Source organism: Pseudonaja textilis, chromosome 2 (genome assembly GCF_049901715.1).
Source record: "Pseudonaja textilis isolate UNSWEBS1 chromosome 2, rPseTex1.2, whole genome shotgun sequence".
Classification (NCBI taxonomy): domain Eukaryota; kingdom Metazoa; phylum Chordata; class Lepidosauria; order Squamata; family Elapidae; genus Pseudonaja; species Pseudonaja textilis.
In genome coordinates this window covers 147,126,922-147,152,303 of record NC_141991.1, presented here as the reverse complement: position 1 = coordinate 147,152,303, position 25,382 = coordinate 147,126,922, and the positions used below count along the sequence as shown (strand labels likewise).

At 37.7% G+C, this 25,382-nt stretch overlaps 1 protein-coding gene across 1 annotated transcript in view; it reads left to right on the top strand.

Annotated features, from left to right (window-relative positions):
* Positions 1-2,207: 2,207 nt before the first annotated feature.
* Positions 2,208-25,382, top strand: part of MECP2 (methyl-CpG binding protein 2) — a 92,935-nt gene continuing 69,760 nt past the window's right edge. Inside the window, exon 1 of the mRNA XM_026711646.2 lies at positions 2,208-2,301. Within this exon, the coding sequence (XP_026567431.1) occupies positions 2,267-2,301 (35 nt within the window). The 5' untranslated portion in view covers positions 2,208-2,266. The remainder of the gene's footprint in view (positions 2,302-25,382) is intronic.

The following is a 25,382-nucleotide window of genomic DNA, read 5'->3' as shown; positions in this document are numbered from 1 at the left end:
ATTTTGCATAAAATATATAAAATTCTTCTATGATTGCAGATCTTTTCTGTTTTGTATCTCTGCCTACAACACAATTTAATCAAATATCATAGTTTATTTCTAATTGGATTTGCTAGTGTAGAGTAGAATCATGTATAGCTTAGCAAGAAGCTATATAATAAGTGGATAAAGTGCATTTTTGTGCACTTTTGCATTAGCAGCACTAGGGGGCAGATACAACTATAATTAATGCGCATGGCATGTCAAGGATGTGGGAGTTATAACTTCCTGCTGTTTTCTGCACCTTTTTCTTTTTTTCTTGTTATTTCCTGCTTACATTCCTTATCAAAGTGAGGCTCAGATAACTTTCACAACCTATCTACTAGGCCTGATAATCCTGTTATATTGGAGGAATGTAGCTGTATTCAGCACAGCTAGCAGCTCCTACAACTTGGAGGAAGGTCAAAAACCATGCTTTTGGGATTTATATGAGCAGAGTGTGATAATACGTTTCTGTTGTGAAAAGAATTTTTGATTAGATCTTAATCATAGCATGCCTGTTTAAAATAAATTCAGCATTAATTAACTAACATGAACTCACTTGAAAATAAGCCTGAATCCAATAGGACACATGGCTAGAAAAACTCCATTGGAGTTTAATCCCAAATAAACTTGAACCAACTTCTGAGATGATGCAAATGTTTAGGACTGCATTCTACAAACTCAGTGCCTGACTGAATCTGTGATAAAGCTTGTGCCAGTGGAGCTCTGAGTAGAATAACTTGAGTTATGCAACTATACTAAGTTGTATGTTGAAGTTTGATAATGTCAACCCAGCTCTTCCAATTTGTAAACTAGTAAACTTTTTAAAATTTATTGTGTAAATCCAGCCAATTGTGGTTTAAATAAACCATTATTCTTTAGCATGTGAGATTCCAAATGTCATGTAATTTAATGTTTTCATAAACCTAGCTAATGGGCTTGTAAACAATGGTATATGGTTAAGTGGTGTGGTGTAAACACAATATTTTTTTTAAATAGGTTATGCTTAAGAAAGGCAACAATAGTATTTTCTGTTCACTGTTTTATTATCATGATAAATGGTTGAAATGTATGTTACAAAATCAAAAACTGATACAAATGCATATGTTCACTAGCACAAACTTGTTCATCATTTTGAGTACCTTAAATATTTTTAACAGCACAAAATATGGCAAGGACAGCTTCAACAAATTTTCTTAGTTTTCAAAAATATAATACAACTTTTTTTGAACCTCTGAAAGGTTGGTATACAGATTGTTTACTCATCTACAACTGCAGTATAGATGGGGTTTTTTACAACATAGCACCCAAACATGAGAAGGCCCAACTGAAACCAGCATTTTACTAGCTGTGGTTGGATTCAGCATGTAAGAATCTGACTCTTCAGCCGTTGCCTTCCTTATCAGACTTGCAAGCTGGAACATAATAGTGGACAGATGAAACCTTACGTATCCTACCCATTACTATTTAATAGTGATGTTAAGATAACTTTCACGTGACAGTGTGATATTGTGAGGCTGCATAGGGGAATTGACACTTGTTTTTTTAAGGTATTGGCTGGCCACGCATTGATGAGATGTAAAAGAAATAAAAATAAAAATCCTACAATGGAAATAAAAACCACTTTTGTACGAAACCAAGAAAACTGTTTTATCTCTTCATGTAAGTCGTCCGGAGTCATTCTGAACTGGAAGGTTTTAGTTATTTTGTAGTCGGATCCAATTAGGTAGAATCATGACCTTGGTATCACTTGGATACACTGCATTGATAGGACTGCCTTCTCCATATAAAGTATTTTCTTTTTACGCTAAAAAACGAAGAACTTTAGGAGCTCACAGCGGACGAACTACTGAAGCAGTTTTTAAAAAAACGTTAGACCCGTTACATTTCAAAATCCTTAAGCCCGCGATTCCACACCACCTTTTTGTCCGGTGACTGATAAGCCAACGGGCCTATCGATAGACAAACAACCTGCACAGTCCAATCAGAAACAGAGTGCGAATTTGTCCCCTGCCCACTTCGTATCGTTGTAACTGACAGCGCTTCCCGCCAATTCTAACGGCCGCCAAGAGCAGGGCAGCCTCGCCCGTTTAGAGAAACACCGACCAATAGTTTTGTGTTGCAGACCTGAGTGATGGGCCCCAACATCCAATAGCAGCGAGGTGGGTGGAGCCTGGCTGCCCGGGTTTCCTCTCCGGCTCGGTTTTCCCCCTCCCCCCCCCGCGGGTTCTTCGCTGCGAAGAAAATGGCGGCGGCGCCGAGCGGAGATGAAGAGAGACTGTGAGTGACCCGAGGAAAGGGGGTGGGGAAGACCTGGGCCGGACCATGAAATCCCTTGCATGGGGGCCCTAGACGGGACCATTTGAAGCAGTTCCGAGGGTGGAGAGGATGCGCGACCGTGATGCGGCCGTTGGTTTCTTTCCGCTCGTGGGTTCCCCTCCCCTTTTCTCCTGCGCGCCCAGGGCCCCTGAGTGCGTCACAGCAATCCCCTCTGCCCAGCAATGGGAGGGGCTGCTCCTCCTGCCTAAGAGGGGAGGAGGAGTGGGTGAGGAAGACATGGGCGTGCCCCCTGAAGAGAGAGGGGTGGGCTTAAGGTCAGAGGTGACTTGATGTTTCTTGATGCTCTCTCGTTGATGTCAGCTCCCCGGGTTTACTCTTAGTGGTGCTGACCATCTTCTCCAGCCTCTAGGCCCCAAGCTATGTGTGGTCCCATGCACCTTTAGCTTCCTGCAGCTGATCCCACCAACTTCCTTGGGTGTCCTTTTCTCAAGATTTGGTCCTGGATATCGGGAACATTTGGTAATATGCTTTTGGGGGAAGATTCTTCTCTTTCCAGGCAGCCCCATCATACTGAATGCACGCAAAAGATAAGAAACTGGACAAACTTAGTATGGTATTCTCCATGGGCTGCACTGCAGGGAGGATTGGGTTCCATTGTGCTCCCCTGTGAATGGAAAGTGCTGTCTTTGCCCTCCTTTTTCTAGGTTATGCAGCAGGAAAATTTGGGCCTCATTCCTAGCTATGGTGGCATCTATTAGATATAAGAATACAAGCAAATGAGCCAAGGTTTGCATGGACAACAACCTTTTGCCTGCTCATTTGATAGAGTCATAATGGGAGGGAAATAGCAGAAGGTGAGTCAAAGAAGCAGAGATGGAAACTCATTTGTTTTGGGTCTTTGGGTGCAATGGTCTGCATGTTGAGCATGCAGACTATTCAACTAGATAGATAACTAAATGGGATTAGAAACCTTCACTTTTTGCAATTGTCACTTGTCAGATTCTGATAGATAAATACAAGAGTACGGATAGTAGCTTCTATCTCTTCTTAAGGGTTACAGATAGTCCTCGATTTAACAACAGTTGTTCCCAAAATTTCTATTGTTAAGTGAGACATTTGTTAAGTTATCTTAGTCTCCTGCAAGCAAATAAAATCCGCTTCCAAAGAATCCAGGAGCTGCCTCAACACCGCTGACCCTGCTCCTGCCGCGGCCTGTTCATGTTCCAAGTCACCAGCCTCAACCCAGCTAAGCAGGGTGGCTCGAACCCAGGCAGAGAAGGCAACCCTCCACTGTATGTCACTTGCCCCATTTTATGACCTTTCTTGCCACAGTTGTTAAGTGAATCACTGCGGTTAAGCTAGTAACTACGGTTGTAAAATGAACCTAGTTTTTCCATTGACTTTGCTTGTCAGAAGGTCGCAAAAGGTGATCGCATGACCCTAGGACACTGCAACTGTCATAAATATGAACCAGTTACGAAGCATCTGAATTTGAATCATGTGTCCATGGAGATGCTTTAACAGTTGTGTGAAAAACGGTCATAAGTCACTTTTTTCAGTGCCACTGTAACTTGAAACGGTCACTAAACAAATGGTTGTAAGTCAAGGACTATCTATATTGAGTTGTCAGAGACACAGACTTTCCATCTTATAAAAAGAGTGGTAAGAAAGGGAAGATGGTAGTGCATCTTGGAGGAGCAGTATTCATGCGTTCACTTATTTTCTAGTCACTCCTTTACTTGGCAAGAATAATTAAATATGTGATAGTTAGAAATAACAATCACTATTCTGATTAATATTTAGTGTTCACTTTGAAGAGCCTGTTTTTACTCTTCTACTCTTCTTTGGTTATTTCAGTGTGGAGGATTAGGTGAAGGGTGATTGCTCAGAATCAATCAATGAACAAAAAAACTAGTACTGCTCTTAGAGTCAACATCAGATTTTTGCCCCTTCCTTTTTCTGTTTGGAGAGTTACAGTAGGATGATCTGATATTTAATCACATATCTTTGTTCTCATCTGTTTGTACCAATTTTTCCACACTGTTCCATTGATGCTCACTTTCCACTTTCATTTGAGCTTTGTTGTTACTAATCTTCTAATGCACTTTCCTCAATCTGGTATTTTCAAAACATTAGGGATCAGTAACCTTGTTATGTAGTGGGTATCATGAAATTTTGTGCTTTGCTTAAACTGTCAAATATGTTTTGTTTTAAAAGTTTTAATAAAAATCCCCCAAATTATAAAATATCTTACTATAGTTAATTCTGTTAATTATATAATTTGAAGGTGCCTGAGTGCCATCTAGTGATGTTGTAGATGTCATGCTTATGAGCCCTATGTTGATGATCTTTGGACTAAATTACCATTATCTCAGTATAGGAAATGCTAGCAAAATATGAGAATTGTAATTGGACATATCTAAAGAGTTCTGTCTGGAAAAAGATGCTTTAAACTTTTGGCATTTTCACCAGTTATGTAATTTTCTGCTTCCAATTATTTTGTGTGATCCTAGTACTATCTTTTCAGTTATAAAAGTTGTTTACTATATTGAAACACTTCTGTCCTAAGTAACTTGTAACACTAAATGTCTGATCTTGTTTATTTGATAGTCTTCTGTGATTCTGATGCATATATGATCTACCCCCTATTTATCCCGCTACCCAATTTCAAAATCCTAGCCATCAGCACACAAAAATCAAGTATTATCTTACCTATATCTTCCTTACCATAAATATTGGTTTTGAGTGCTTATTGTATTCTTGTTTTACAGCTTTTATTCCTTCAGCAAAAATATATTTTTGACGGTTTTATGCCAATATGGGTGAGTTTATGTGAGTTCCTAGGATAATAATATGTTTGCCACCTTTAGTTGTGGTCATAAGTGACACTGAGGACTATTCATGGAGCATTCCAAAAATTGTAGTCTTTGTGTTATGTGTTGTGGTTATTTATCAAACATATATTAGCTATCAATTTATGCTTCATCTGCATTCTTATTTGAGAAAGTTGCTAATTTTCAGTCTGTGACAATGGCAAAGTCTTAAAGAGGTTTACAGAAAATTATTAAAATCTAAATATAACACAGTAACATTAGAATTATAATTTGAGCTATAGAAACTATGCAGCTAGGAAAAGAGCAATTTGATTACATTAAATAAAATCTTAAAAATGCCTCTGGGAAACACTATTTCAATTTGGCTCAAAACAAAAGGAACCATGGTGAAATAAAATATCGCTTGTAAGGACATTCTAAAGTTTGGATGCCACCATCCAGATAGTGGTAATTATTAGGTGTCTGATATTTATTTAATTCATAAATAAACTAGCCATCTTATAAATAACTCTGGGTGACTAACTTTTAAGATGGAGTACAGTAAATATAATACAATATATACTTTACCTTGAAAAAATTGGCAATTTATAGATATTTTAGAGTATATTTGTTTCAGCAAGAATAAATAGAGTGTAGGTTTTCATCAACTAAAGTTTGCTATAGTGCTGTTAAAAGTCATGCATTTTAAACTAAAACATTTAATGATGCTAAATTTTAATGTAATTTTACTTACTTTTTAAAAATATTCTGATCCATGGAAAAATAGACTATTGATTCAATCATAGGTAATCATTTATCTGAAAAATGGCCAAATTATTGCATGTTTATAATCTATGGCATATTCCTTGGAATGCTCAGAAATCATGCTTTTGAATTTAGGCATCACATTGTTATGAAACAGAGAAGTAATTCTCCCATATTCAAGAGGAAAATGCTAAAAAGTGGGATTCTCTAAATTTCTTCCAAAGCTAGTCGCAGAAAATCCTGGTTTGGTTTATTAAAATAACATCATTGCTGCCTTCAGCCACTTCCAAAAATTTACCGCAACAAAAGTTCCTCCTTGAGGTAAATTGGGCTGTGAGATAGTGTCAGCCAGTGAGCTTCTATGTCTTTTATGTTCTTTGTCCTAGTCCAGGTTCTAAAGCCACTGTTCTTATATAGATCCTAATCCTTAGAAATCTTATATATACAGTAGTTGTAATCCAGATATAATATTTCCCGCAGTACTGTGCTGTAAAAATTACTTTGTCACTCACTTAGCTTATATATAGTCATGAAAGCTATTACCGGAAGAGCTGCTTATTTACAGTAAAAAGCAAATTACAAATTGACTATGATATTAGACTTATGAGTTAGTGTGAATTAACAGACCAGTTTTCTCTCACTGTAGTTTTTTCATTAATGCCTTTTTCAAAATGAGATACATTGTTCTTTTGTGGTTGTTACATTTTTTCATAGGTTCAAGTGCTTTATGAATAATCTTTTTTGCTATTCCACTATAGTAGATTGGGAGATAATGAACAGAATATATTGATAGAGATTTGAAATATACCAAATGAATTGTGTTCATTTCAAATTAATTCATATAAATATTCATCTTTGGCAGAGAAATATTGTTCTGACTATAATAAAAACTGTGTCTGAGCAAAGCTAGGATAAAACATAACCTAAGTTATGACTAAATTTACAAAAGATGCTAAGTGTATCATTTCAACCTTGCTTTTAGGACTTTAGTCAATTATTAAATATTTCATCATTTAATGTTACATTTAAATCAACTTATAATTTGTTAAGACTTTACTCCATCTGGAAGGATATGTATTTCCTAAAAAGTCAAACTAACCATTTTTGGTGTTTATATTTTGATTTTTTTTAAGTAAGCTAATAAGGATAATAACTAAAAATAGTGAAGCTTTAATAATGTAGCCATAATTGTGGTCACTAAGGTGAGAATTATTTAGGACAGTATTGAATGCTTGATGATACATGCTTTTTGTTAGGAACAGCAGTGCTATAAACTACATTAAGGTTATTACCAAACCAATACTCTTATACCAACTCTCTTATAAATGATATTTCTATTTATATACATTTCTCCATCTTTGTTTATATCACTCAGCCATATCAAGAATAGACTATTAATTGAATAAGACTTATGGGTAAGTATTCCTTTATCCATAGATAGAATACTGTAATTGGAAACTAGTCCTTTTTGAACATTTTCTGAAGAATATAATAGATACAGAAAAAAAGCTTTTGTTGAAAGTGTCTTCTTAAAATCACATGGGGTATAATTAATATTTTTTTCAAGTTTTTTGTCATTGATAATATAGGCTATTCTAGTTCCTTTATTCCATTGTTCCTACCCATTTTAGTAATAAACTTTACAAGTTTATAAAATTTTTATGAAGGTTTGAATGTAAGTACTGGTTCTGGAATTTTAAGTGGAGCCACTGCATCACACCAAACTGAATTTAAGAGGTATTTTAATTGAATATATTGTTATTTTTTGTTTTACATAGTTTAAATTCCTCAAATAATAATCCAAATAGCTTGAAAATTTGATTTGTGTAATAAATTGATTTAGAGTAGTGCTACTGTTAGCAGCTCATGTATTCTAATTCCCTCTCCCACATTCCAGCAAACTATTTTCAGATTGGGATTATTCCAGAGTGTAAATATGTTATATGAATTGGGGGATGAAATTATATTTTCATTCCAATATTTTCTAAATATGCCTTCCAGTTTTTAATTCAGGAAATACAATATCACTATACCTAAAATTGGAATTGAGCTCCTATTACGACATCACTGGGATCACATAATTATTTTCTTATTGTGCATGTAAAGGATTTTGTTTTTGATCACCTGCATTCCAAAGGGAAATGAAGAGACATTCTGCCCAGTATAAAATTGAAAATCTGAAAAATTAAATCCCATTTGCTTTACGATAACTGTAATTTAGGCTTTAAAAAACTAAGAGGCATATTCCTGCCATAAATAAATTCTTAATATTTCATGAATCAGTTACAAAAGTTTAGAAGTATTGACATAGAAAGTACCACCAAATATATGCAGCCTTAAAGCAATATTCATTTTAATTAAATTACATTTTTGTATAAATTCATAGGGAGTCTTAACAATCTGTACTAATTACATGTGATTAAAAAATTTTTTTTAGAGAAGTATACATCGTGAATGAAGGAAGTTTCTTTGAAATGATTATTTGCCAAAATTTAAAGGAATTCACTTAAAACCACTTTTATTATGTTTCAACAGAGAGTAAAGCCTTTTAGGAGCTAATATCTTAGAGTTTAGCCCAATTAACTACATAACCTGAGATTTCTGAACTGTTGAATAATACAGTTTTGATGTATCATTATCAATAAAATATTAGCTTGCATCTTCATATATTTCAGGTTTATTTCCAGCCGTAATTATACACCAAACGTTCGTTTAATAAGTTAAAGGCTTCCCATAACAAATTAAAGATAAATCTTGAGAATTCATGTTAGGCAACAGTAAATCTATGTGGAAATTTAAGATGTTCTATGGCTACTCCATTTGATATTTATAAGACACCTTATAAAAATTATTTACTGGGGGAGGGAAGGTGTAACTTGCCCCAGATACATAACTGTTCCGATATTTTGAATATCACACCTATGCAACTTTTTAAAAATGAGATGGAACATTGTATTCAGCATTTAAAAAGTTAAGTAAATCCAAAAAAATTAAATGTTAAGTAAATTCACAAATACTGTAAGTGCCTAAGGTTAACAAGTGTCTGAAAGAAACCTTATACCTGCTGATTAAAATTAAGTAGATTACCTTTAGGAAGGGAATTTCAAAGTTTGTTTCATTACAAAAAATGGCCCTATTTTATATTCCCAGTATTTTATTCAGTGAATAAAAAAAACATGTACGTCCCATCATATTTAGGAGGAATACAGTATAGGAAAGCTTATTTCATAGATTTCAAAGAACTTTAAAGCCAAAAAAATAATATCTGCGGTTTTAGTTTAATCATTATTAACACGGCTCAGAAGTAAATGTATTATAGATGTGCTTAAAATGTAACTTATTTCATAAAATGGGATCATTTTATCAAAAAGGCAGTAATTTATTTAGTTTTTAGGATGTCTTTATAATGAGTCTATTATATGGCTATGCTTTGAATGTTGTGGGAAGGGAAAGATTTACATTTGAGTGTGGTTTTTTTATATTAAATGCAACATCAACTTACTCAGTATGGACAGTAAAATATTGATCCATCTGTGATCTATGAATAATTAGTGAGGCCCCACTTATTTCTACACTAGTGCTTTTATTTCCCCCCCCCTCCAGAAATATGCAGTTGCATGAAAAAAAGAGAAGACACTTAATGAATATTGAAATGGCAGGATTTCTTTTGATTGCAAAGAGGAAACGGATAATTAAAGGGTTAGCAATTAATAAGTGAGAGGAAATGATTAATGAAAGGCCATATTTTAAACTACTGACCTTTACTAATTCAAAAATGAATGGGGGCTGGTTGGGTTCTGAATAAAACTGTGATATTCAGCAAGGAAAGTGAATATAATGTTCTACTTAGTAAATTTTTTAATTTAGAGTTTTATTTCTTGAACAAAAGCATTTTAGCATTCATGGGTTGTTAATGTGGGATGTTTATGGATTGTCCTTTAGAGGGGTATATAAAATTTTGTGTTGATTTTCAGGATAGCTCCATCTAGAACAGGGGTGTCAAACTCAAGATGTGCGGGCCAGATTTGACCCGCTGGGTGCTTACATCTAGCCCACAGGGCTGCTCTGGAAAGAGCAAAGGACAGGCCTGTGGTGCCTCTGCCAGTGAAAACTGAGCTTGGAAGGGCTCTGTGCTGCCCTCCCGAGCTCTGTTTTTGCTGGTAGAGGGTTGCAGGAGGACGTCACAGCTGGAAACAGAGCTCAGAAGGACTGCGCTGTTTTCACTAGCAGAGGGTTGCAGAAGACATCACAGCCAAAAACGAAGCTCAGGAGGCCGTCGCAGCCAAAAATGAAGCTCGCGAGGGCCACATGCAATCCTTGCAAGCTCCGTTTTCTCTGGCAGGGGGTTGCAGGAGGCCATTTCAGCCAGAAACGGAGCTCCGTTTTCTCTGGCAGAGGGTTGCTGGAAATGGAGCTCGGGAGCCCGTTTTCGTTGGCAGAGCACTCAGGGCACTACAGGCACCCCCCGACACGAGTGACATCAAGCTGGCCACACCTACTCTGGCCACGCCCAGCCCAGTCCCTTTGAGGTCAAACACAACCCTGGTGTGGCCCTCAATGAAATAAAATTTGATACTCCTGATCTTGAATATGATAGTTCAGTTGGAATTTAATAAAATAAATAGCGACATACTGATTAAAAAGATAGCCAGTTGCTAGATATCTCTAGTATTCTGCTGAAGGCACCCATGTGCTGAGACTTTATTGATTTTACTTCAGGCATCCATTCTAATACACTTATTATGTTTGTTTGCTTACTGCTTTATCCACTTGTTTACACTATGATGCTTTAAATGCTTTTTTAGACCCAAAAAACCTGCAAGGCTTAAAAGTAACAATAAAATGCCTTAATTATTGGTGTGGGTTTTTTTTTTTTTTTTTTGCAAAATACCATGTTTTCTTTGGGCAATACAGCTGAAAGTTACCTTGACTGAAATAATTTGTTAGCAGTGTAATTTGTGGCTACTGCGTCTAGCTGATACACATTTTGTGATCATTCTTTCTGAAAATTCCACTTGCCTCTTTTACCTGTTGTTTCTTTTCCTTACATCATCATTTTCCTATTGCCTTTGTACTTGCAATATATTTAAAATAATAATTTGTAGCAGTCTGTTTATACTGGACAGCTTAATTGTGATGTGAAGAGAAGGTCATTTAAATGTTATTGCTTGTCCCTGGAAAGTTCAAATGGAAGGAGGTGGTAGATTTGACTTCTAATTTAGAACAGTCCTACTGGGTTGTTTTGACACCTCTGCCTGCATGTGTGATGCATGTTTCTTATGTTCACTTCTATAATGCTACGCTCAAGAAGGGCATACTAACATTTAGGAAATTGTTCTTTTGGAACCTGGGACTTTTAAGAGGTTACAACTGAGAAAACCTTTAGATTATTGCTAGAAAATATTCCACGTGTCCAAAATTTTGATCAAACACAAGAAAATGTAGACTCTCTCTCTTGCCAACTCGGGCAGGTGTGAAATGTAAACATTGATTCTGGTGCCTAGTGAGAATTAGTATAGTGTCATTATAACAGCCAAACTAGATATGAGATAGAAAATTTTGCGTAGTATTTTTGGAAATACTATCAAAAAAGTTAAAATTTTCTTTTTAAGAGATTTCCTTAATTTTTTTTTTACTTTTATTTAACACTTTCATGAAATATTTTTCTCTTGGCTAGAGAGAATTACTAGACTTCTTTTAGTTGGGAGAACTAATATCTACCATAAGGGACTTGTGCTATCAACATGTTCTTTTTAAAATCACGTTTTCTACGGGATTTGGATTACAGGTAGCGCTCACTTATCTGTGAGCAACTCCTTTGCTAAGCAACGCAATCATAAAGTGAAATGCCATAAGGTCATGCTGACTTGCACCGTTTCTGGCTGTGGCCATTAAGCGAATCACTAGATTGTTAATCATTGCATCATATGACCATGTTTTACAACTTCCTCCCAGCTTTCTCATTGACTATGCTTTTTGGATACTTGTGAAAGTTGTAAAAGACAATCGTGACTGTAGAACTTAGCAATTATTGTATCAATTGCCAAAAGCCTGAATCACAAATACATGACCATTGGGACAGTGTGATGGTCGGATCTTTGAGAATTGGTTGTAATTCTCTTTTTTTCAGTACCATTGTAATTTTAAAAACAACAACAATAGTTGCTGAATGTGTAGTCAGTAAGCAAGAACTACCAGCATGTGGTGCTTAAATGAGTTTTTCCATCTGTTTTTCTTTGATTGTTACTCTCTCAAGTAAGTAAATAACATTGATGGTCATACTGTCTTACTAAACAATTTAGAGTGCTTAGTCATATAAAAATTAACTCTTTTAAAAAAATCTAATTCAGTTGTGCTATCTGGGAAGATACAGGCGGTCCTTCACTTATGACCATCATTGAGCATGGAATTATGCTTGTAAAGTGCGATGGCTGTGTGATCCGCTTTACAGTAAAGCGGATCACCACATGACCATGCCCAATTTTACAACCTTTTGTAATGGTTTTTAAGCTATATTCACTATGAGGTGGTTTGTTTTGTTTTTTTGCCAGAAACTGAAAGTAAATACCAGCTTCCAGCAAAAATGCTATAAATTGTGGTCACATGACTACGGGACAATGCAAATGTTTGTAAATGCAAGCTGGTTGCTGAGTGCCCAAAATGCAGTCATATAACATTGGAATTTTGAATCTCAGTCATAAGTAGCTTTTTGCTGGTTTGTTGTAACTTTGAACTTTTAATAGTCTTCATGTTGTACCTGTGTTCAAAGGCACCCTGTCTTTTGTAAATACATACAAATATTTTGAACTGAACATGGCTTCAAGAACAAGGTTACAGTATATGCTTCAGGATCTTATACAGCTTTGTATAGACAAACTGACAAGAATTGCAGTAGCTGAATTCTGTGAAGTTAAAGGACAATCTGGTGACAACACAGAACATGAGCATAGCATGGATCATTGTAGTCAGTCTGTTCATGTCCAGAAAAGTCTGAAGTTAAAAAGCCATCTGAAGCTGCTAAAGTGTTCTGAAGCCACATTGGACCCAAGTAAGGACTTGAGGAATGTGAATTCTGGGAACTACGGTACTTACATCAGTTACCGATGTACTATGTAACCATTAGCAATTTCTTTTCAAGCTTGGTTCAAATTTTTTAATATTAGAATAACATTGTCCAGGGTATTTTGGAATGATTGTTCAAATAATAGATGCTGTTCTCAAATGAGCCTGTAATACTAAGCTTATGTAGCATGATTTATGGTGAGCATACATTTGTTTTTTTTTTAAAAAGGAATTGCCTTTGGAATGTTTGGATAAAAATTAGTTTCCTGTCTGGGGCTAAATACTATAGTAGAAAAACTTATAGTTGCAAAAATGAGTAGTGGGGATGCAATACTGAATTAGTGAGCCATTTTAACAATGTAGAGTTGAAAGTTAAAACAGAAGAAAGCAAAGCCAGGGCTAGATTTATCTATTATCAAGGTTATCCCTTATCTTTATATTTACATCAAACTTTCTAGCCACAGTGATTCATGCTTTTATTACTATGGGTTTGGATTACTATATGTACGCTACATAGAACTACATCTAAAGTTTGTGTGGCAACTTATATAAAATGGTGACTCATTATATTAGCAAACAAAGGGACTATGATCATATAATTTCTCTTTTACAGTCTCATCATTGACTGTCAGTAGATTTCTAGGTGCTGGTTTTGACTTATAAAGCTCTACATGGCTTATCTCTGAGGGACTTACAGGGACACTTTTTCTGCATAGAAGCAGCCCACCTGAATGACCCAGTGCACACATTACCAACTTCTCTTAATTGTCTCCCAAATACATGAAGTGGAAAGGGTGAGGACCAACAGTTTTCAGTTGCAGCCCCAATATTATAGAGTACCTCCCTCTAGAATCATATTAACAGCATCATTGTTGGTTTTCTGGAAGCTATTAAAGACCGAGCAGTTTGAGAAGGCCTTTGGGAAGTGAATAATCACCATTGTGCCTATTGTATTATTGCAGATTTGTGTTTTGAGCCTGGTAGTATAAAACTGTAATAAATATATGTAAAAATATGATATGGTGACTGAGTATCCAGTGGTAGAGACATTTGCTCAGCTCTGCAAAGAATTTTTCTCTGCTTGATAAGGGCGATTTCCAAAATCGTTAGTAAAAACTTGGATCCACAAAAATAGTAACTTGGATGGATCAACGGAAAATGTATATACTACAGGGCAATGTAACCTAAAGATCATATGGGTGCTTATTTTACTGAATATTTCTTATTTGAAGTCCACAATGTTGTAGAGATTACAGCGGCATGCTTCCTTTGCATAGGACCAGCTTTTGTGTTTTTCTTATATTTGCAAACATCTGAATAAAAGGCCCTACAGGAAGTTTATTTTAAACAGGTGGTATGTTTTGAAGTGGATAATGATGTACGCTTTCAATGTTTGTTGTATGGTTTACTTAAGGTGAACATAGTAGCGCTGTTTTCTTGAGTGTAATTGGTCAGAAGAAACCTTTATCAGTGGTTTCTGTACTATTATGCTGTATTTTTGTAGTGCATCATTTGAATCACTAAAATAGTAGTTAATAGTTGTTATTGAGGTTGGGAGAGAAGGAAGAAATGCTTAAAAGGAAATTGTAAAGCTGGCTGTGCAAAAGGGCTTGATAAAACAGGCTTTCAGTTGGTTTTGGCAGCATAGTGTGGATTGTATTTTTACAAGCTGACTTAGATCCTTAACAATTTCTCCTCTGTACTGTGTACCAAGCTTTCAATCTTGGTGTCTGTTTACTAAAAGGATCATATTGTTGTGCCATCTTTATCTCTGTGTTCCCCCACCTTCTTTTGCATCCTTTCTTTCTGAATATCCAGAGTTATAAATGCGTGTGTAAGAGACCCATTCATTACAGTAATACCCTATAAAAGGTGCACGTTGGAAATTTTAACCTTGTACCTGAATAACTATTTATCAATCATATGGCATATTATATATGTACCAGCAATATATTTTAATCTTTCACCTAGGTTAGTAAAACACAATGAAATATAAATGTTAAAAAGATCTATGTTCAAATACCAATGTCTAGGCCATCTAACCATTGAAGAGCAGTATTGCTTATATTTTAAAAAATCAGTATATGGACCAGTATATGCCCTCAGCTTATAGTCAGTCATGATGTGATCTACAGTTTAACATGGGAATTTGCAGTCGCGCTAAGGGTGGGGTGGATACTATGCCCCATTTATACAGGGAGTCCTGGTAGATGCCATGTAAGATGAGAATCCTATTCAGAATTGTTCATTTCTGATGTGGTAGTTCAAAGCCTGGCACCTTTTTGTGGGATCATTTATACATCTTCGTGTGTCTGGGCATTTAGCAATCCATTTGGCTTTCCACTGGGAATCAGTGCTAAAGCTGTTGAGCAGATGTTGTGCAAGTACCAGTGGGGGCTTCCTGGATTTGAGTCTTCCAGCTGATAAATGAGGAAGGTCAGCATGCACCGATAGGAGTGAGTGGTTCATAATTTTTCTATATTCTCTCACTAGTGCGTGTTGTCTTTATCAAGCTCTATGGCTCAAAACAGGAAGCCAGCAAGTCAAAATGGTTTTAATACATCCACTTAAAATCCCCATAGTGTCATTGAGTCTTGTGTCTGACTTACTAGTATGGCAGCTGTTAGGCCATATATTCTGCTGTGGAGTAGACCAATCCTAATGGTGATGACCAGAGGGTGGCAGCTGGAGCTTCCCATTTAGTTCTACATATTTTCTGGAGTATGTTGTTTCTAGTATTGATTTTTGCCACCGTATTCTCTAGGTGTGTCTTGTAGAACAAAGTTCCCTAATCTCTCCAGCTTTACAGACCGGCACTGGGAGGTGGGAGAGGGGATGGTTCTGTGTGAGTGGTAAGGGCATGTGCCTGTCACAAATGGAGCATGTGTGCATGCGTTCACCTGGTGCTCATGCAAAGGGGGATGCACACCTTTGTCCACTGCTTCAAACCGCTCATACTGGGCTGTGGGCTGTGAGAGAAAGTAGCCCTATTTTCAGCATCAGTGAAAACTGCAGATTGTCTGGCTTCAGTTAATAAGTTGCTGTAAAACGCTTACATCAATTCAATATGCTATACTTTGAATTTAGTCAATTAAATAGTGTTGAGCTGGTTTACTCTTTCTATCTTAAATCTGTCTTTTTAATGAGTAGACACATTGGAACTATTGGAGTGATTTACAGAATAACTTAGCTTTCCTCAGTAGAACAAAATTGTACGTCAAATTAAAATGTATTGTATTAAAAGAGTTTGAGATACTCAAGGTAGAGATTTCTGTTGTGTGGGTTAGGAATTAGGAATTAAGGACCTCATCTTCAACTTTTGAAGCAGCAACTATGTTCTGAAGACACTCTTTGTAGAGTAATTATTCTTGATTTTTCATTTGGAATCATTCCTATACTTAAATTCCTTGGCTGAGGAACAGTAGGACTTGACAGATCCCTGGTATGCTGAGAGTTCACAATACTTTACCAAATAATGTTATGTGTATTATTGTACTGATTTTAAATTCTTTGCTATATAGAGGTTAAAGTTTATTAGTTGTAAATTAAAACTGTTATCCTTATGTGTATGTGTGTCACAATTACTTTGCAGACAGTTTGCCAGATTTCAAAAATATGGTCAGGGCATGTGCTTTTCAAATGGGTTTATTGTGCTAAGGATGTTTCAGATTTCTATGTGAAAAACCTAGATTGCTTTGTAAAATTTTGCAGACATATGCCTAAAAATTAAAGTGCACATTGTCTATATAGGAACAAATAAAACTCTCAAACCAATTTAGCTGAAAAAGTGTATTTTTGCTTTTGTTACAACATGAGTTGAATTGAAGTGAATCTATTGTTTCTTTTTTGGGCTTACTTCTATGGCTGCAAATGCAGGTAGAAGCTACAGAAAGTATTATTTCAAATTCCCATTATTTCCTATGACAGAACATACAGAATAACTGGTGTTTCATTCTGGTGGAATCCAACCCACTCAGTTCTGATGTAAAGATCCAAGGATTTTATTCTGCACCAAACTCTCAAAATACTGTTTGTGTCATATATTTTCTTACAGCTGAGTGGAGGAGCACACTCCACAGGTCTGCATTATGCTCTGCTTTTCCTGAGACCATGCTATACTTGGTTTGTGTCTAGTACGGGAAATGTCTTTCTCTCACAGCTTAAATTCAAGGGATATTTTAAAATTGAACCCATGTAGACAACTATTCCATCTTCATAGGGATGATGGGAAATGATAAAAATTATAATTCAGTAACCAATCACATCGCATCATGATCATTATATAACCCACATATGAGGAGACTGACAGGGCCTGTGACGTGAATGTGCATATTTTGCATAGTTGCAATTCATAAAAGTGAGCTTTGGCATGGTGAACATATTTTGGGGGGAGGGGGAAACCTCTCCAGAGATTCATAACTTCCTTGGAATATGAGCACTTTGCTAACACATAGTTAGTAATATCCAATAGCTAAATAATTAGTGAGCCCGGCAGTGCCTAAATTTGATAAATAAAATAAAAAGAAATAATTTTTTTTTTCATTTATTTTTGTATCTTTGAGTCAGCTTTTGACTAGTTGGTGACTGCCTGGAGTAGTCCCTGCAATTTTTCTTGGCAAGGTTTTTGGGAAGTGGTTTGCCATTGCCATCTCCCAGTTTATAGCCTGATGCCTTAAGCGCTACTCTACCTTGTGATTAGAAACACAAATGCACAAGATTTCTGAATTCTGTTTGTCTCCAATAATAGAGACAAATTTGAACAGAACATTCGGAAAAATAAAGGCTTTGCCTATATATACCAAAATCCCTTGGTATAAATCCCTTTGAAGATCTTGCAATATTGGCTTTTTGAGGGAAAATGGAGATTCTGCCTATAGTATGCAATTCAAACTTTGTATCTGCTGAGTTTTTTGGCTATGGCTATTATTTGCTGCTTTATTATTTCCAGTGCTTCCTTAATCTTCCTTGTTTCTAGTTGATACTTCTTGGTCAGATACCGTATACTTTGGTCTTCATCTTCAGCTTATTTTTTTTCACCTGTTCCAGCTTACTTGTATCTGTTATTAATTTCTTGAATTATTTACTGAATGAATTTCAGGCTCCATATATGTGAATGATTCCCACTGACTTGAACTCCTCTTACATTCTTTTACTTTGTCCTTTATCACTGTATCTTGGAAATGATTTAATATGCCAACAGGGAGTTTGTTTCATCCCTTCTTTTGTAGCTAAGGGGTTGCTTTCAAGATTCAGGAAGTTTTATTCTGATACAATTGTCTATTTTGATCATACTAAAAGTGAGCAAGGATATTTCCTTTTCAGGGATTGTAGGAGAAACCCAGCCTTCCAATTCTTCATTGAAGTGATGGAGAGTGTCCTTAGAGAGTAGCTTGCCTTCTGATAAATGGATGTTTTCTGATTGGCTATGCTCCCCCTGGCGAGCCATTTTGTGATTAGGGAAAATCTATATTGTAATTATTTTGCAGACACACTCACAATATGCAGAACCCTCAAAATGTGAAATGTTTTCTCAGCATAAAAAGGTTACCTGTTTGCATTCAGGATGCTGCTACTGTCAGTATGTAGAGGTGGCTTTCTTCACTACAAGTTTATCAAGGGCAGATTCTGTTGCCCATTGAATTATATTGTTCGAAATGTTACGCTTTGTTTTGTTATGATAAATTTTCTTTTTTGTGTATCTGTTGTGCTTCCAACTGATGTTTACAAGGTGCATAAGGGGATTCAAACTGTTCCCTGTGTAGATGTCAAGGGAATGGCTATAGCAGAATTGCTTGATTGAATCATTGAGGCTGATGAAGTCAGAACATGCATCCAGTTGGATTTATGAATGAATATGCTGGAAATTTGACAACATTGTCATGAAAACTTTTTTTTATTATTTAGGAAGCTATTGGAAGGATATTTCCCTTTGCATTTCTGATGTTTATCTGCCTCTCTCCCAGTTTAGAAACTCATATTTTGTTTTGAAACAGAACCGCATAGCTCACTTTTCTGTAGAATAAATAATAGAAAGGCAGAACATATAAAGAATATTGGCACTAAATAACTTTAACATTAAATTATAAAAAGAGGTATTTTTCCTTTTATAGGAAACAGTAACATTGATTTGCAAGGATTTTTGTACACAAAATAACAGGTAGAATTCTATAGCTTGAAGCTAATTTACTCCCATTTTCTTACCTCATCAGTAACAGACAGGAGACTGAGCTGGAGTGCTTTCTGAGACTGCAGCTTTGCACAAGAATGTTAGAACTTCCAAAATGTGGTAGCTTTCTGCTGTTAAGGCTTCCTGAGATGCTGCAGCTTTGTGCTGCACTATTGGGGGTTCCTCAGCTGGGGCAGCTATGCACCATGCTGCTGGGTCATACTGGGGCAGCTGAGGCTTTTGGGCTGTAGTTTTGCTCCATTGCTCAGGTGGTGTTTACAGCCCTAGTACTATGGTATGCCAGGAAAAGGGCCTGAGCTGCATGGTTCTAGAGCTGCTTGTTGCCTCACAAGGAAGGGTGCGGGGTGACCAAAAAGAAGTTAGGGGAATACAGTTGGGAAGCATTGGAGGGGATGCAATCCCCTAGCTTAAAAGAACTGAGACCCAGGGCTGGGAGGGATCAAGTCTGAAATGGCTTGGCTTAAGGTGGGTCCTCACCTAATGATCAATGGATTTTGCCTAATGATGGCAGTGGGGAGTGCTGCTATTGTCCTCATGAAATGATGTGGAGACCTGACTGTTGAACTTTTATGTCCGGATTGCTTAGCGATTGAAATCGTAGTAAGTCTGTGACTATCTGTATAAAAAGATTTTGACATCCGATTTGCACAAATTACAGGACTTTGTTAGCTTTTTAAAAAGAGAATGGGTGATTTAGGATGCTGCAGTCTTATTTTCGGGCCACTCAAAATCACATTGAACCATTTCTGGTTTTGGAGATTTCTGCAAGCCGTATATAGTACAGGGAAACCTATCATCACAGTTCTAATTGCTAGCTTGTTTTTTAAGAAAAGTAATAATGGTTCACAGGAAATTTTTGGGCTTTTCTACATGTACACAGAATACACATATATGTATACATTATACACATTACTTTTATATAAATCAATCTCTGAAGTGTGCTTCTTCCTGGTCATAATGTTACTTTGATTTCCCAGTGAAAATATTCTAAAATTACAGCAGTTTCATTTTCCCTTCCTGAATTATAGGATTTCATTTGGCAATCAGTTCCACTTTCCTACAGTTGATAACCGTAAAAGAAACCAATTAAATGTGTCAGAAATATCATGTCTAAAAATTAAGAGTGGGATATGTACAGTTTATGAATACACTGACAATATTTACCAGATGAATAAAATATTAGCATTCAGTTACATTAAAAAGGGGAAGAGGGTTTTTAAAAAAACACCAGCAGTGTTTCAGACAATTTCAGAGTCAATTAAAATCAGATATTTCTGTGTAATTCTAGTACATTCTGAAATATTATATGTATGTATATGTTAATATTTCCTCTCTCTTGTTGTTGTTGTTGACATTTTTAAACATAGACTTCTGCTAATCAAGTCACATAGCCAGCAAATGAACAAGTATTTTTGTGACTGATAATTCCTGTAATTTTCATCATCTTAATTTCAAACCAAAATAAAAATGTGTCATTAACAAAATACTATTTATTTTGCACTTCTCACACTGTTATATCAACAGTGGGAAAGATTTTGAGAAAGTTTATAGATTCCCAAACCTTCTAACTATAAACCTTATGATGCTAAGAGTACTGAAGCATATGAAGAGTGGTAAGAAATTACAGCAATTGCTTAATTGGCAAGGCACATACATGAGGAAGAGAAGATAAATTTTGAATAGGGTAGCTGGGAATGAAGATTAATATGATGATCTAGGACAGCCTTTCTTTAACCTTTTGAGCTTGGACAAACCCTTGAAATATTTTTCAGGTCCTTGGGCACCCATGCACATTCAAGCTCAAATATAAGTCAGAAGTTTCAAATTATATTTGTTTCATTCACTTGTTCCCAAAATCCATCTTTTCCTTTCTTGCCCCCACCCTTTCCATCTCCTTTCTCAAGGACTCCTTTGCAAGGCTATGGGAGGGTTGATGCGTTGCAACCTTCAGCACCTCTCCCCTGATATTTGAACTCTTCAGCTTCTCCTGTTACCCTGATGTCAAAGCTTCCTCCAACACCACTACTTTTCCTTTCCCCACGACCTCCCCATTACTTTGTGGGTGGCTTCTGTTACTACTGTTGTTACCGATAGAGGCCCTCCAGACCAGTGCACCTGCAGAAAAGCAGATATTCGCTGGCAAGGAAGACCACAGCACATAGATCATGGTGGCTCTCCTATACCTGCTCTCACCACCTGCTGCTTCTCAGTCTTCAGCAATTCCTACCTGGGTTCTGTGTACACTTTGGTAGGTCAACTCCATATTGGAGGTTCGAAGCTTTTTAAAAATAAATAAATAAATCAAGATTTCCCAAGAAACTTGGGAACCTGTCTCACAGGCCTGGGTTGGCACAGAACCACAGCTGTGAGGACAAAACATTGAACTGTATATAGGCACTTATATCAGGTTGATCTTTCTTTCTGACACTTTTGTATGGTCCTTGCTGTAGTCTTTTGTACTCATTGACTGGTCATTGGAAAATCAGAACAAATGTATCAATACTATGCGTATCTTTTCCTATATCTGTACATTTTAAAATGTGAAATAAAATAATCAAGGCACATGCTTTTATTTGCTGCAACCTACTGTACATCTCAATTTGCAATAGCTATGTCTCATTATCCCAGTATGAAATAATGGGTCTTAACATTTAATCATGCCCAGAATAAATCTTCCTGAAAAGGAATGAAAAACATATATGAGAATAGCATTGATTTTTGCGTATGAGTAAGTGCACTATTTTTAAATTAAATAATGGATAATCCTTTTTATTCAAGCATAAAAAAGTGCAGTATTTAGTTAAGCATCATAATTAGTGTGGAATAAAAATGAATTTGTTTAGAAAGCACTAAATATTATGATCTTCAACTTACAAGGCATAACTTCAGAGAACATTATAAACCAGAAAACAAAATGTGACTCTAGTCAGGAAACTATAGCTTGAGTTTTAAGACAAATTTATTTGCTGAATTTTTTTAAAACATGAAGTTAATAGAAAATTGAACATAGCTGCTTTAAAAATCATCTACAGTAATATTTGAGTTCTATAGAAATATGAAAGGGAAGAAAAATAAAAATGGGCCATGTTTTGCTGTCCAAAAAGTTAACTTGAATAGATATTTAGAATTCCTAAGTATTCTCCATTGCGGTGGAGATAGCATTCATGATTGGGTGATTATTCTCCACTTGCTTATTGAACTGAGTCTGTCAAATCTTTGAAGACACTCCCTCTGTGCTGGAGTCCTCCCAGAAATTGACTCAGTCAGCTAGCTGGACGACATGTTAAATTCTTCTCCTAAAGAACCAAAATTTATTTGCTGTCCTGTTTCCAAGAACAGGGAGAGAAAGGTCCTTATGGAAACAGCTATTAAGCACCTACTGGAAATCCAGGCAATTCAGACAGTGCCTGAGGACCAACAGGGCATGGGATTTTATTCCATTTTGTTTGTAATCCCTAAAGCCTCGGGGGGGGGGGGAGAGATGGAGGGCAATTCTGGACTTGAAGCGTCTTAACCGCCAGGTGAAATACAGGCGGTTTAAAATGCATTCCCTCTAGTTGATTCTAGAGGGGATTAAGAAGGGCATTCCCTGACCTCCATAGATTTAACAGAGGCTTACCTTCATGTCTCCATTCTTCTGGCCCATAGACAATTCCTTAAGTTCTGCTATAATGGGAGGCACTATCAATATAGGGCCTTGGCCTTTGGGCTTTCCTCTGCCCCCAGAACATTCACAAAGCTGTGGGCAGCCCTGGCAGCCCATCTCAGGACCACCAGTAAGAGTCAAGTGTTACCTGGATGACATACTGGTCCAGTCATCCTCCCCATCTTGAGCAACAGAGGATTTGGAAATCACCAATAAGGTGCTTCAGGGACATGGCTTCTCTCTCAACGAGGCCAAAAGCCATTTCACTCCCACCACCTCTCTACTCCATCTGGGAGCTGTAATAAATACCATTCTCCTATGAGCTGTTCAGAGCATCCAGTAGTGGGGAGGTGCTTCAGTCTCTTCATCTATAGGCTGGGCTTATTTTGTGGAACGCTCCTCCTCCACGGGACTCCTCCCCAGCATCCCCCAGTTTTTGCTCAGCCTCATGGAGGATAGGCAGTGCTTTGTTTTTATCCTTGGCCGGAACAGGAGAATTCGTTAGATTTCAGGTTTGGAGATATCAAATTTCTTCTTTAAGGCTCCTCTAGCCTCTAGAGAACAAACGAGCAAACGACAATTGCCTTTTCCATCTGGCCATCTGAGCTCACCTTTGACTCCTCTGGTCTTGCAATCCTTACGATGGTGGTCATCTGAGGCCCTCTTCCTGGGCCTCTTATTCAAGGAACCTGACAAGTCAGTGGTGACCACGGATGCCAGTCTTTATGGCTGAGGAGCCCATATTCAATCCAGGGTGGTCCAGGGACAATGGTCCCAGGCAGATTTGGACCATAATATTAATTCGCTAGAGCTTAGGATGGTCCATCTGGCCCTGAAAAACTTAGAGTAATCTGTCTCAGGTAAGGACATCCTGGTTTTGACTGATAATGTGTCAACCAAGCCACACATTAACCTCCAAGGTGGGACACATTCATGGCCGTTGATGCTCGAGGCAGAAAAACTTGCTTATGGGCAGAGAGACACCAGGTATTGCTCAGAGCTGAGCACATTGCTGGCGGGGCCAATGTTGAGGCTGACTGATTTAGCAGAGCCACCATTGACCATGCAGAGTGGCATTTGCACCCCGATTTGTTTCAGGAGCTGTTGGAGCGATTTGGAGTACCAGCTGTGGACCTCTTCGCTTCCCAGGACAACACACAACTCCCAAGGTTCTACTCCAGGTTTGCGGTTCCGGGGGCGGAGGGAACGAACGCCTTACACAGCCCTTTGCCACGGGAGCTACTTTATGCCTTTCCTCCCCTGCCCCTGATCCCGAGTGACCCAGAAGCTGTTGGCAGAAAGAGCAGAACTTATCCTTGTAGCCCCTCATTGGCCCAGAAGGCCATGGTTTGCGGACTTAGTAAACCTCTCCATCTCCAGACCTTGAAGGATACCAGAGGACAGAGTATCGCTCAGCCAGGGATCAGTATTGCACCCAGATCCCCAGTGGCTTCAGTTGGCTGCCTGGAGATTGAGTGAGGATCTCTGGTGGACAATTATTCCTCCAGCATAATAAGAACTATCCAGGCCTCCAGGAGACCCTCCACCAACTGCATCTAAGATGCAACCTGGAAGGCTTTCAGCAAATGGTGTTCTAGGACTGACATTGTCGCCACTGGGGCCTCGATTGCACAGGTGCTGGACTTCCTCCAAGAGGGCCTAGATAAGGGGCTTTCTCCTAACACATTGTGGAGGCAGGTTGCAGCCTTGTCCTCTGTTCTGTCCTTGAGGGGAGTGGAATCTTTGTCTAGACATCCCAGTTCGCAGGTTTCTGAAGAGTGCTACAAACCTGAGGCCTCCAGTGGTTCATCGATTTCTGACATGGGACCTCTCTAAAGTACTGCAGTCGTGGATTGAGGCCCCATTTGAACCACTGAAATCTACTTCCTTGCAGTTTTGCCTTGCAAGATGGCCTTCCTGGTAGCAATTTCCTCTGTCAGGAGGATTTCGGATTTGGCAGCTTTATCTGTCAGGAAGGACCTTTGTGTGTTCCACACCAACCAAGTGGTGTTAAGACTAGATCCTTCATTCATGCCAAAGGTGAACTAGTGGTTCCACAGAGTCCAGGAACAAATCTTACCTGATTTTGCCCGCATCCTGTGCATGCATTAGAAAGAACATGGCACACTCTGGACGTTCGCAGTGCCTTGCAGATTTATGTTAAGAGGACATCGTCCTTCAGAAGGTCTGAATCCCTCTTTATTTCCTTCTAACCTTCTACTATGTGTTGCAAGATTACTCCAACAACTGTGGGGATATGGATAAGACTGTGCATATCCAAGACCTACCAAACCCAAGGACTGGCTGTTCCACCAAGGATAACAGTGCACTCAGTGAAGTGCGGCCACATTGGCGGTGTGGACCACTCAGGCCTCTCTGGAGGAAGTTTGTAGGGCGGCTACCTGGGCCTCACCTTCTCCGTTCATCAGACACTATAGGCTGGACTCTTTTGCTTTTGCTGAGGCAGCTTTTGGATGGAGAGGTCTGTAAAAGGTCCATCCTGTCTAGGGGATTCGGACCACAGTAGGCCCACCCATAGGGCAGCCAGCTTTGGTATGTCCCAATCTTGAATGCTGTCTCCACCATAATGGAGAAGGGTTGTTTGTTC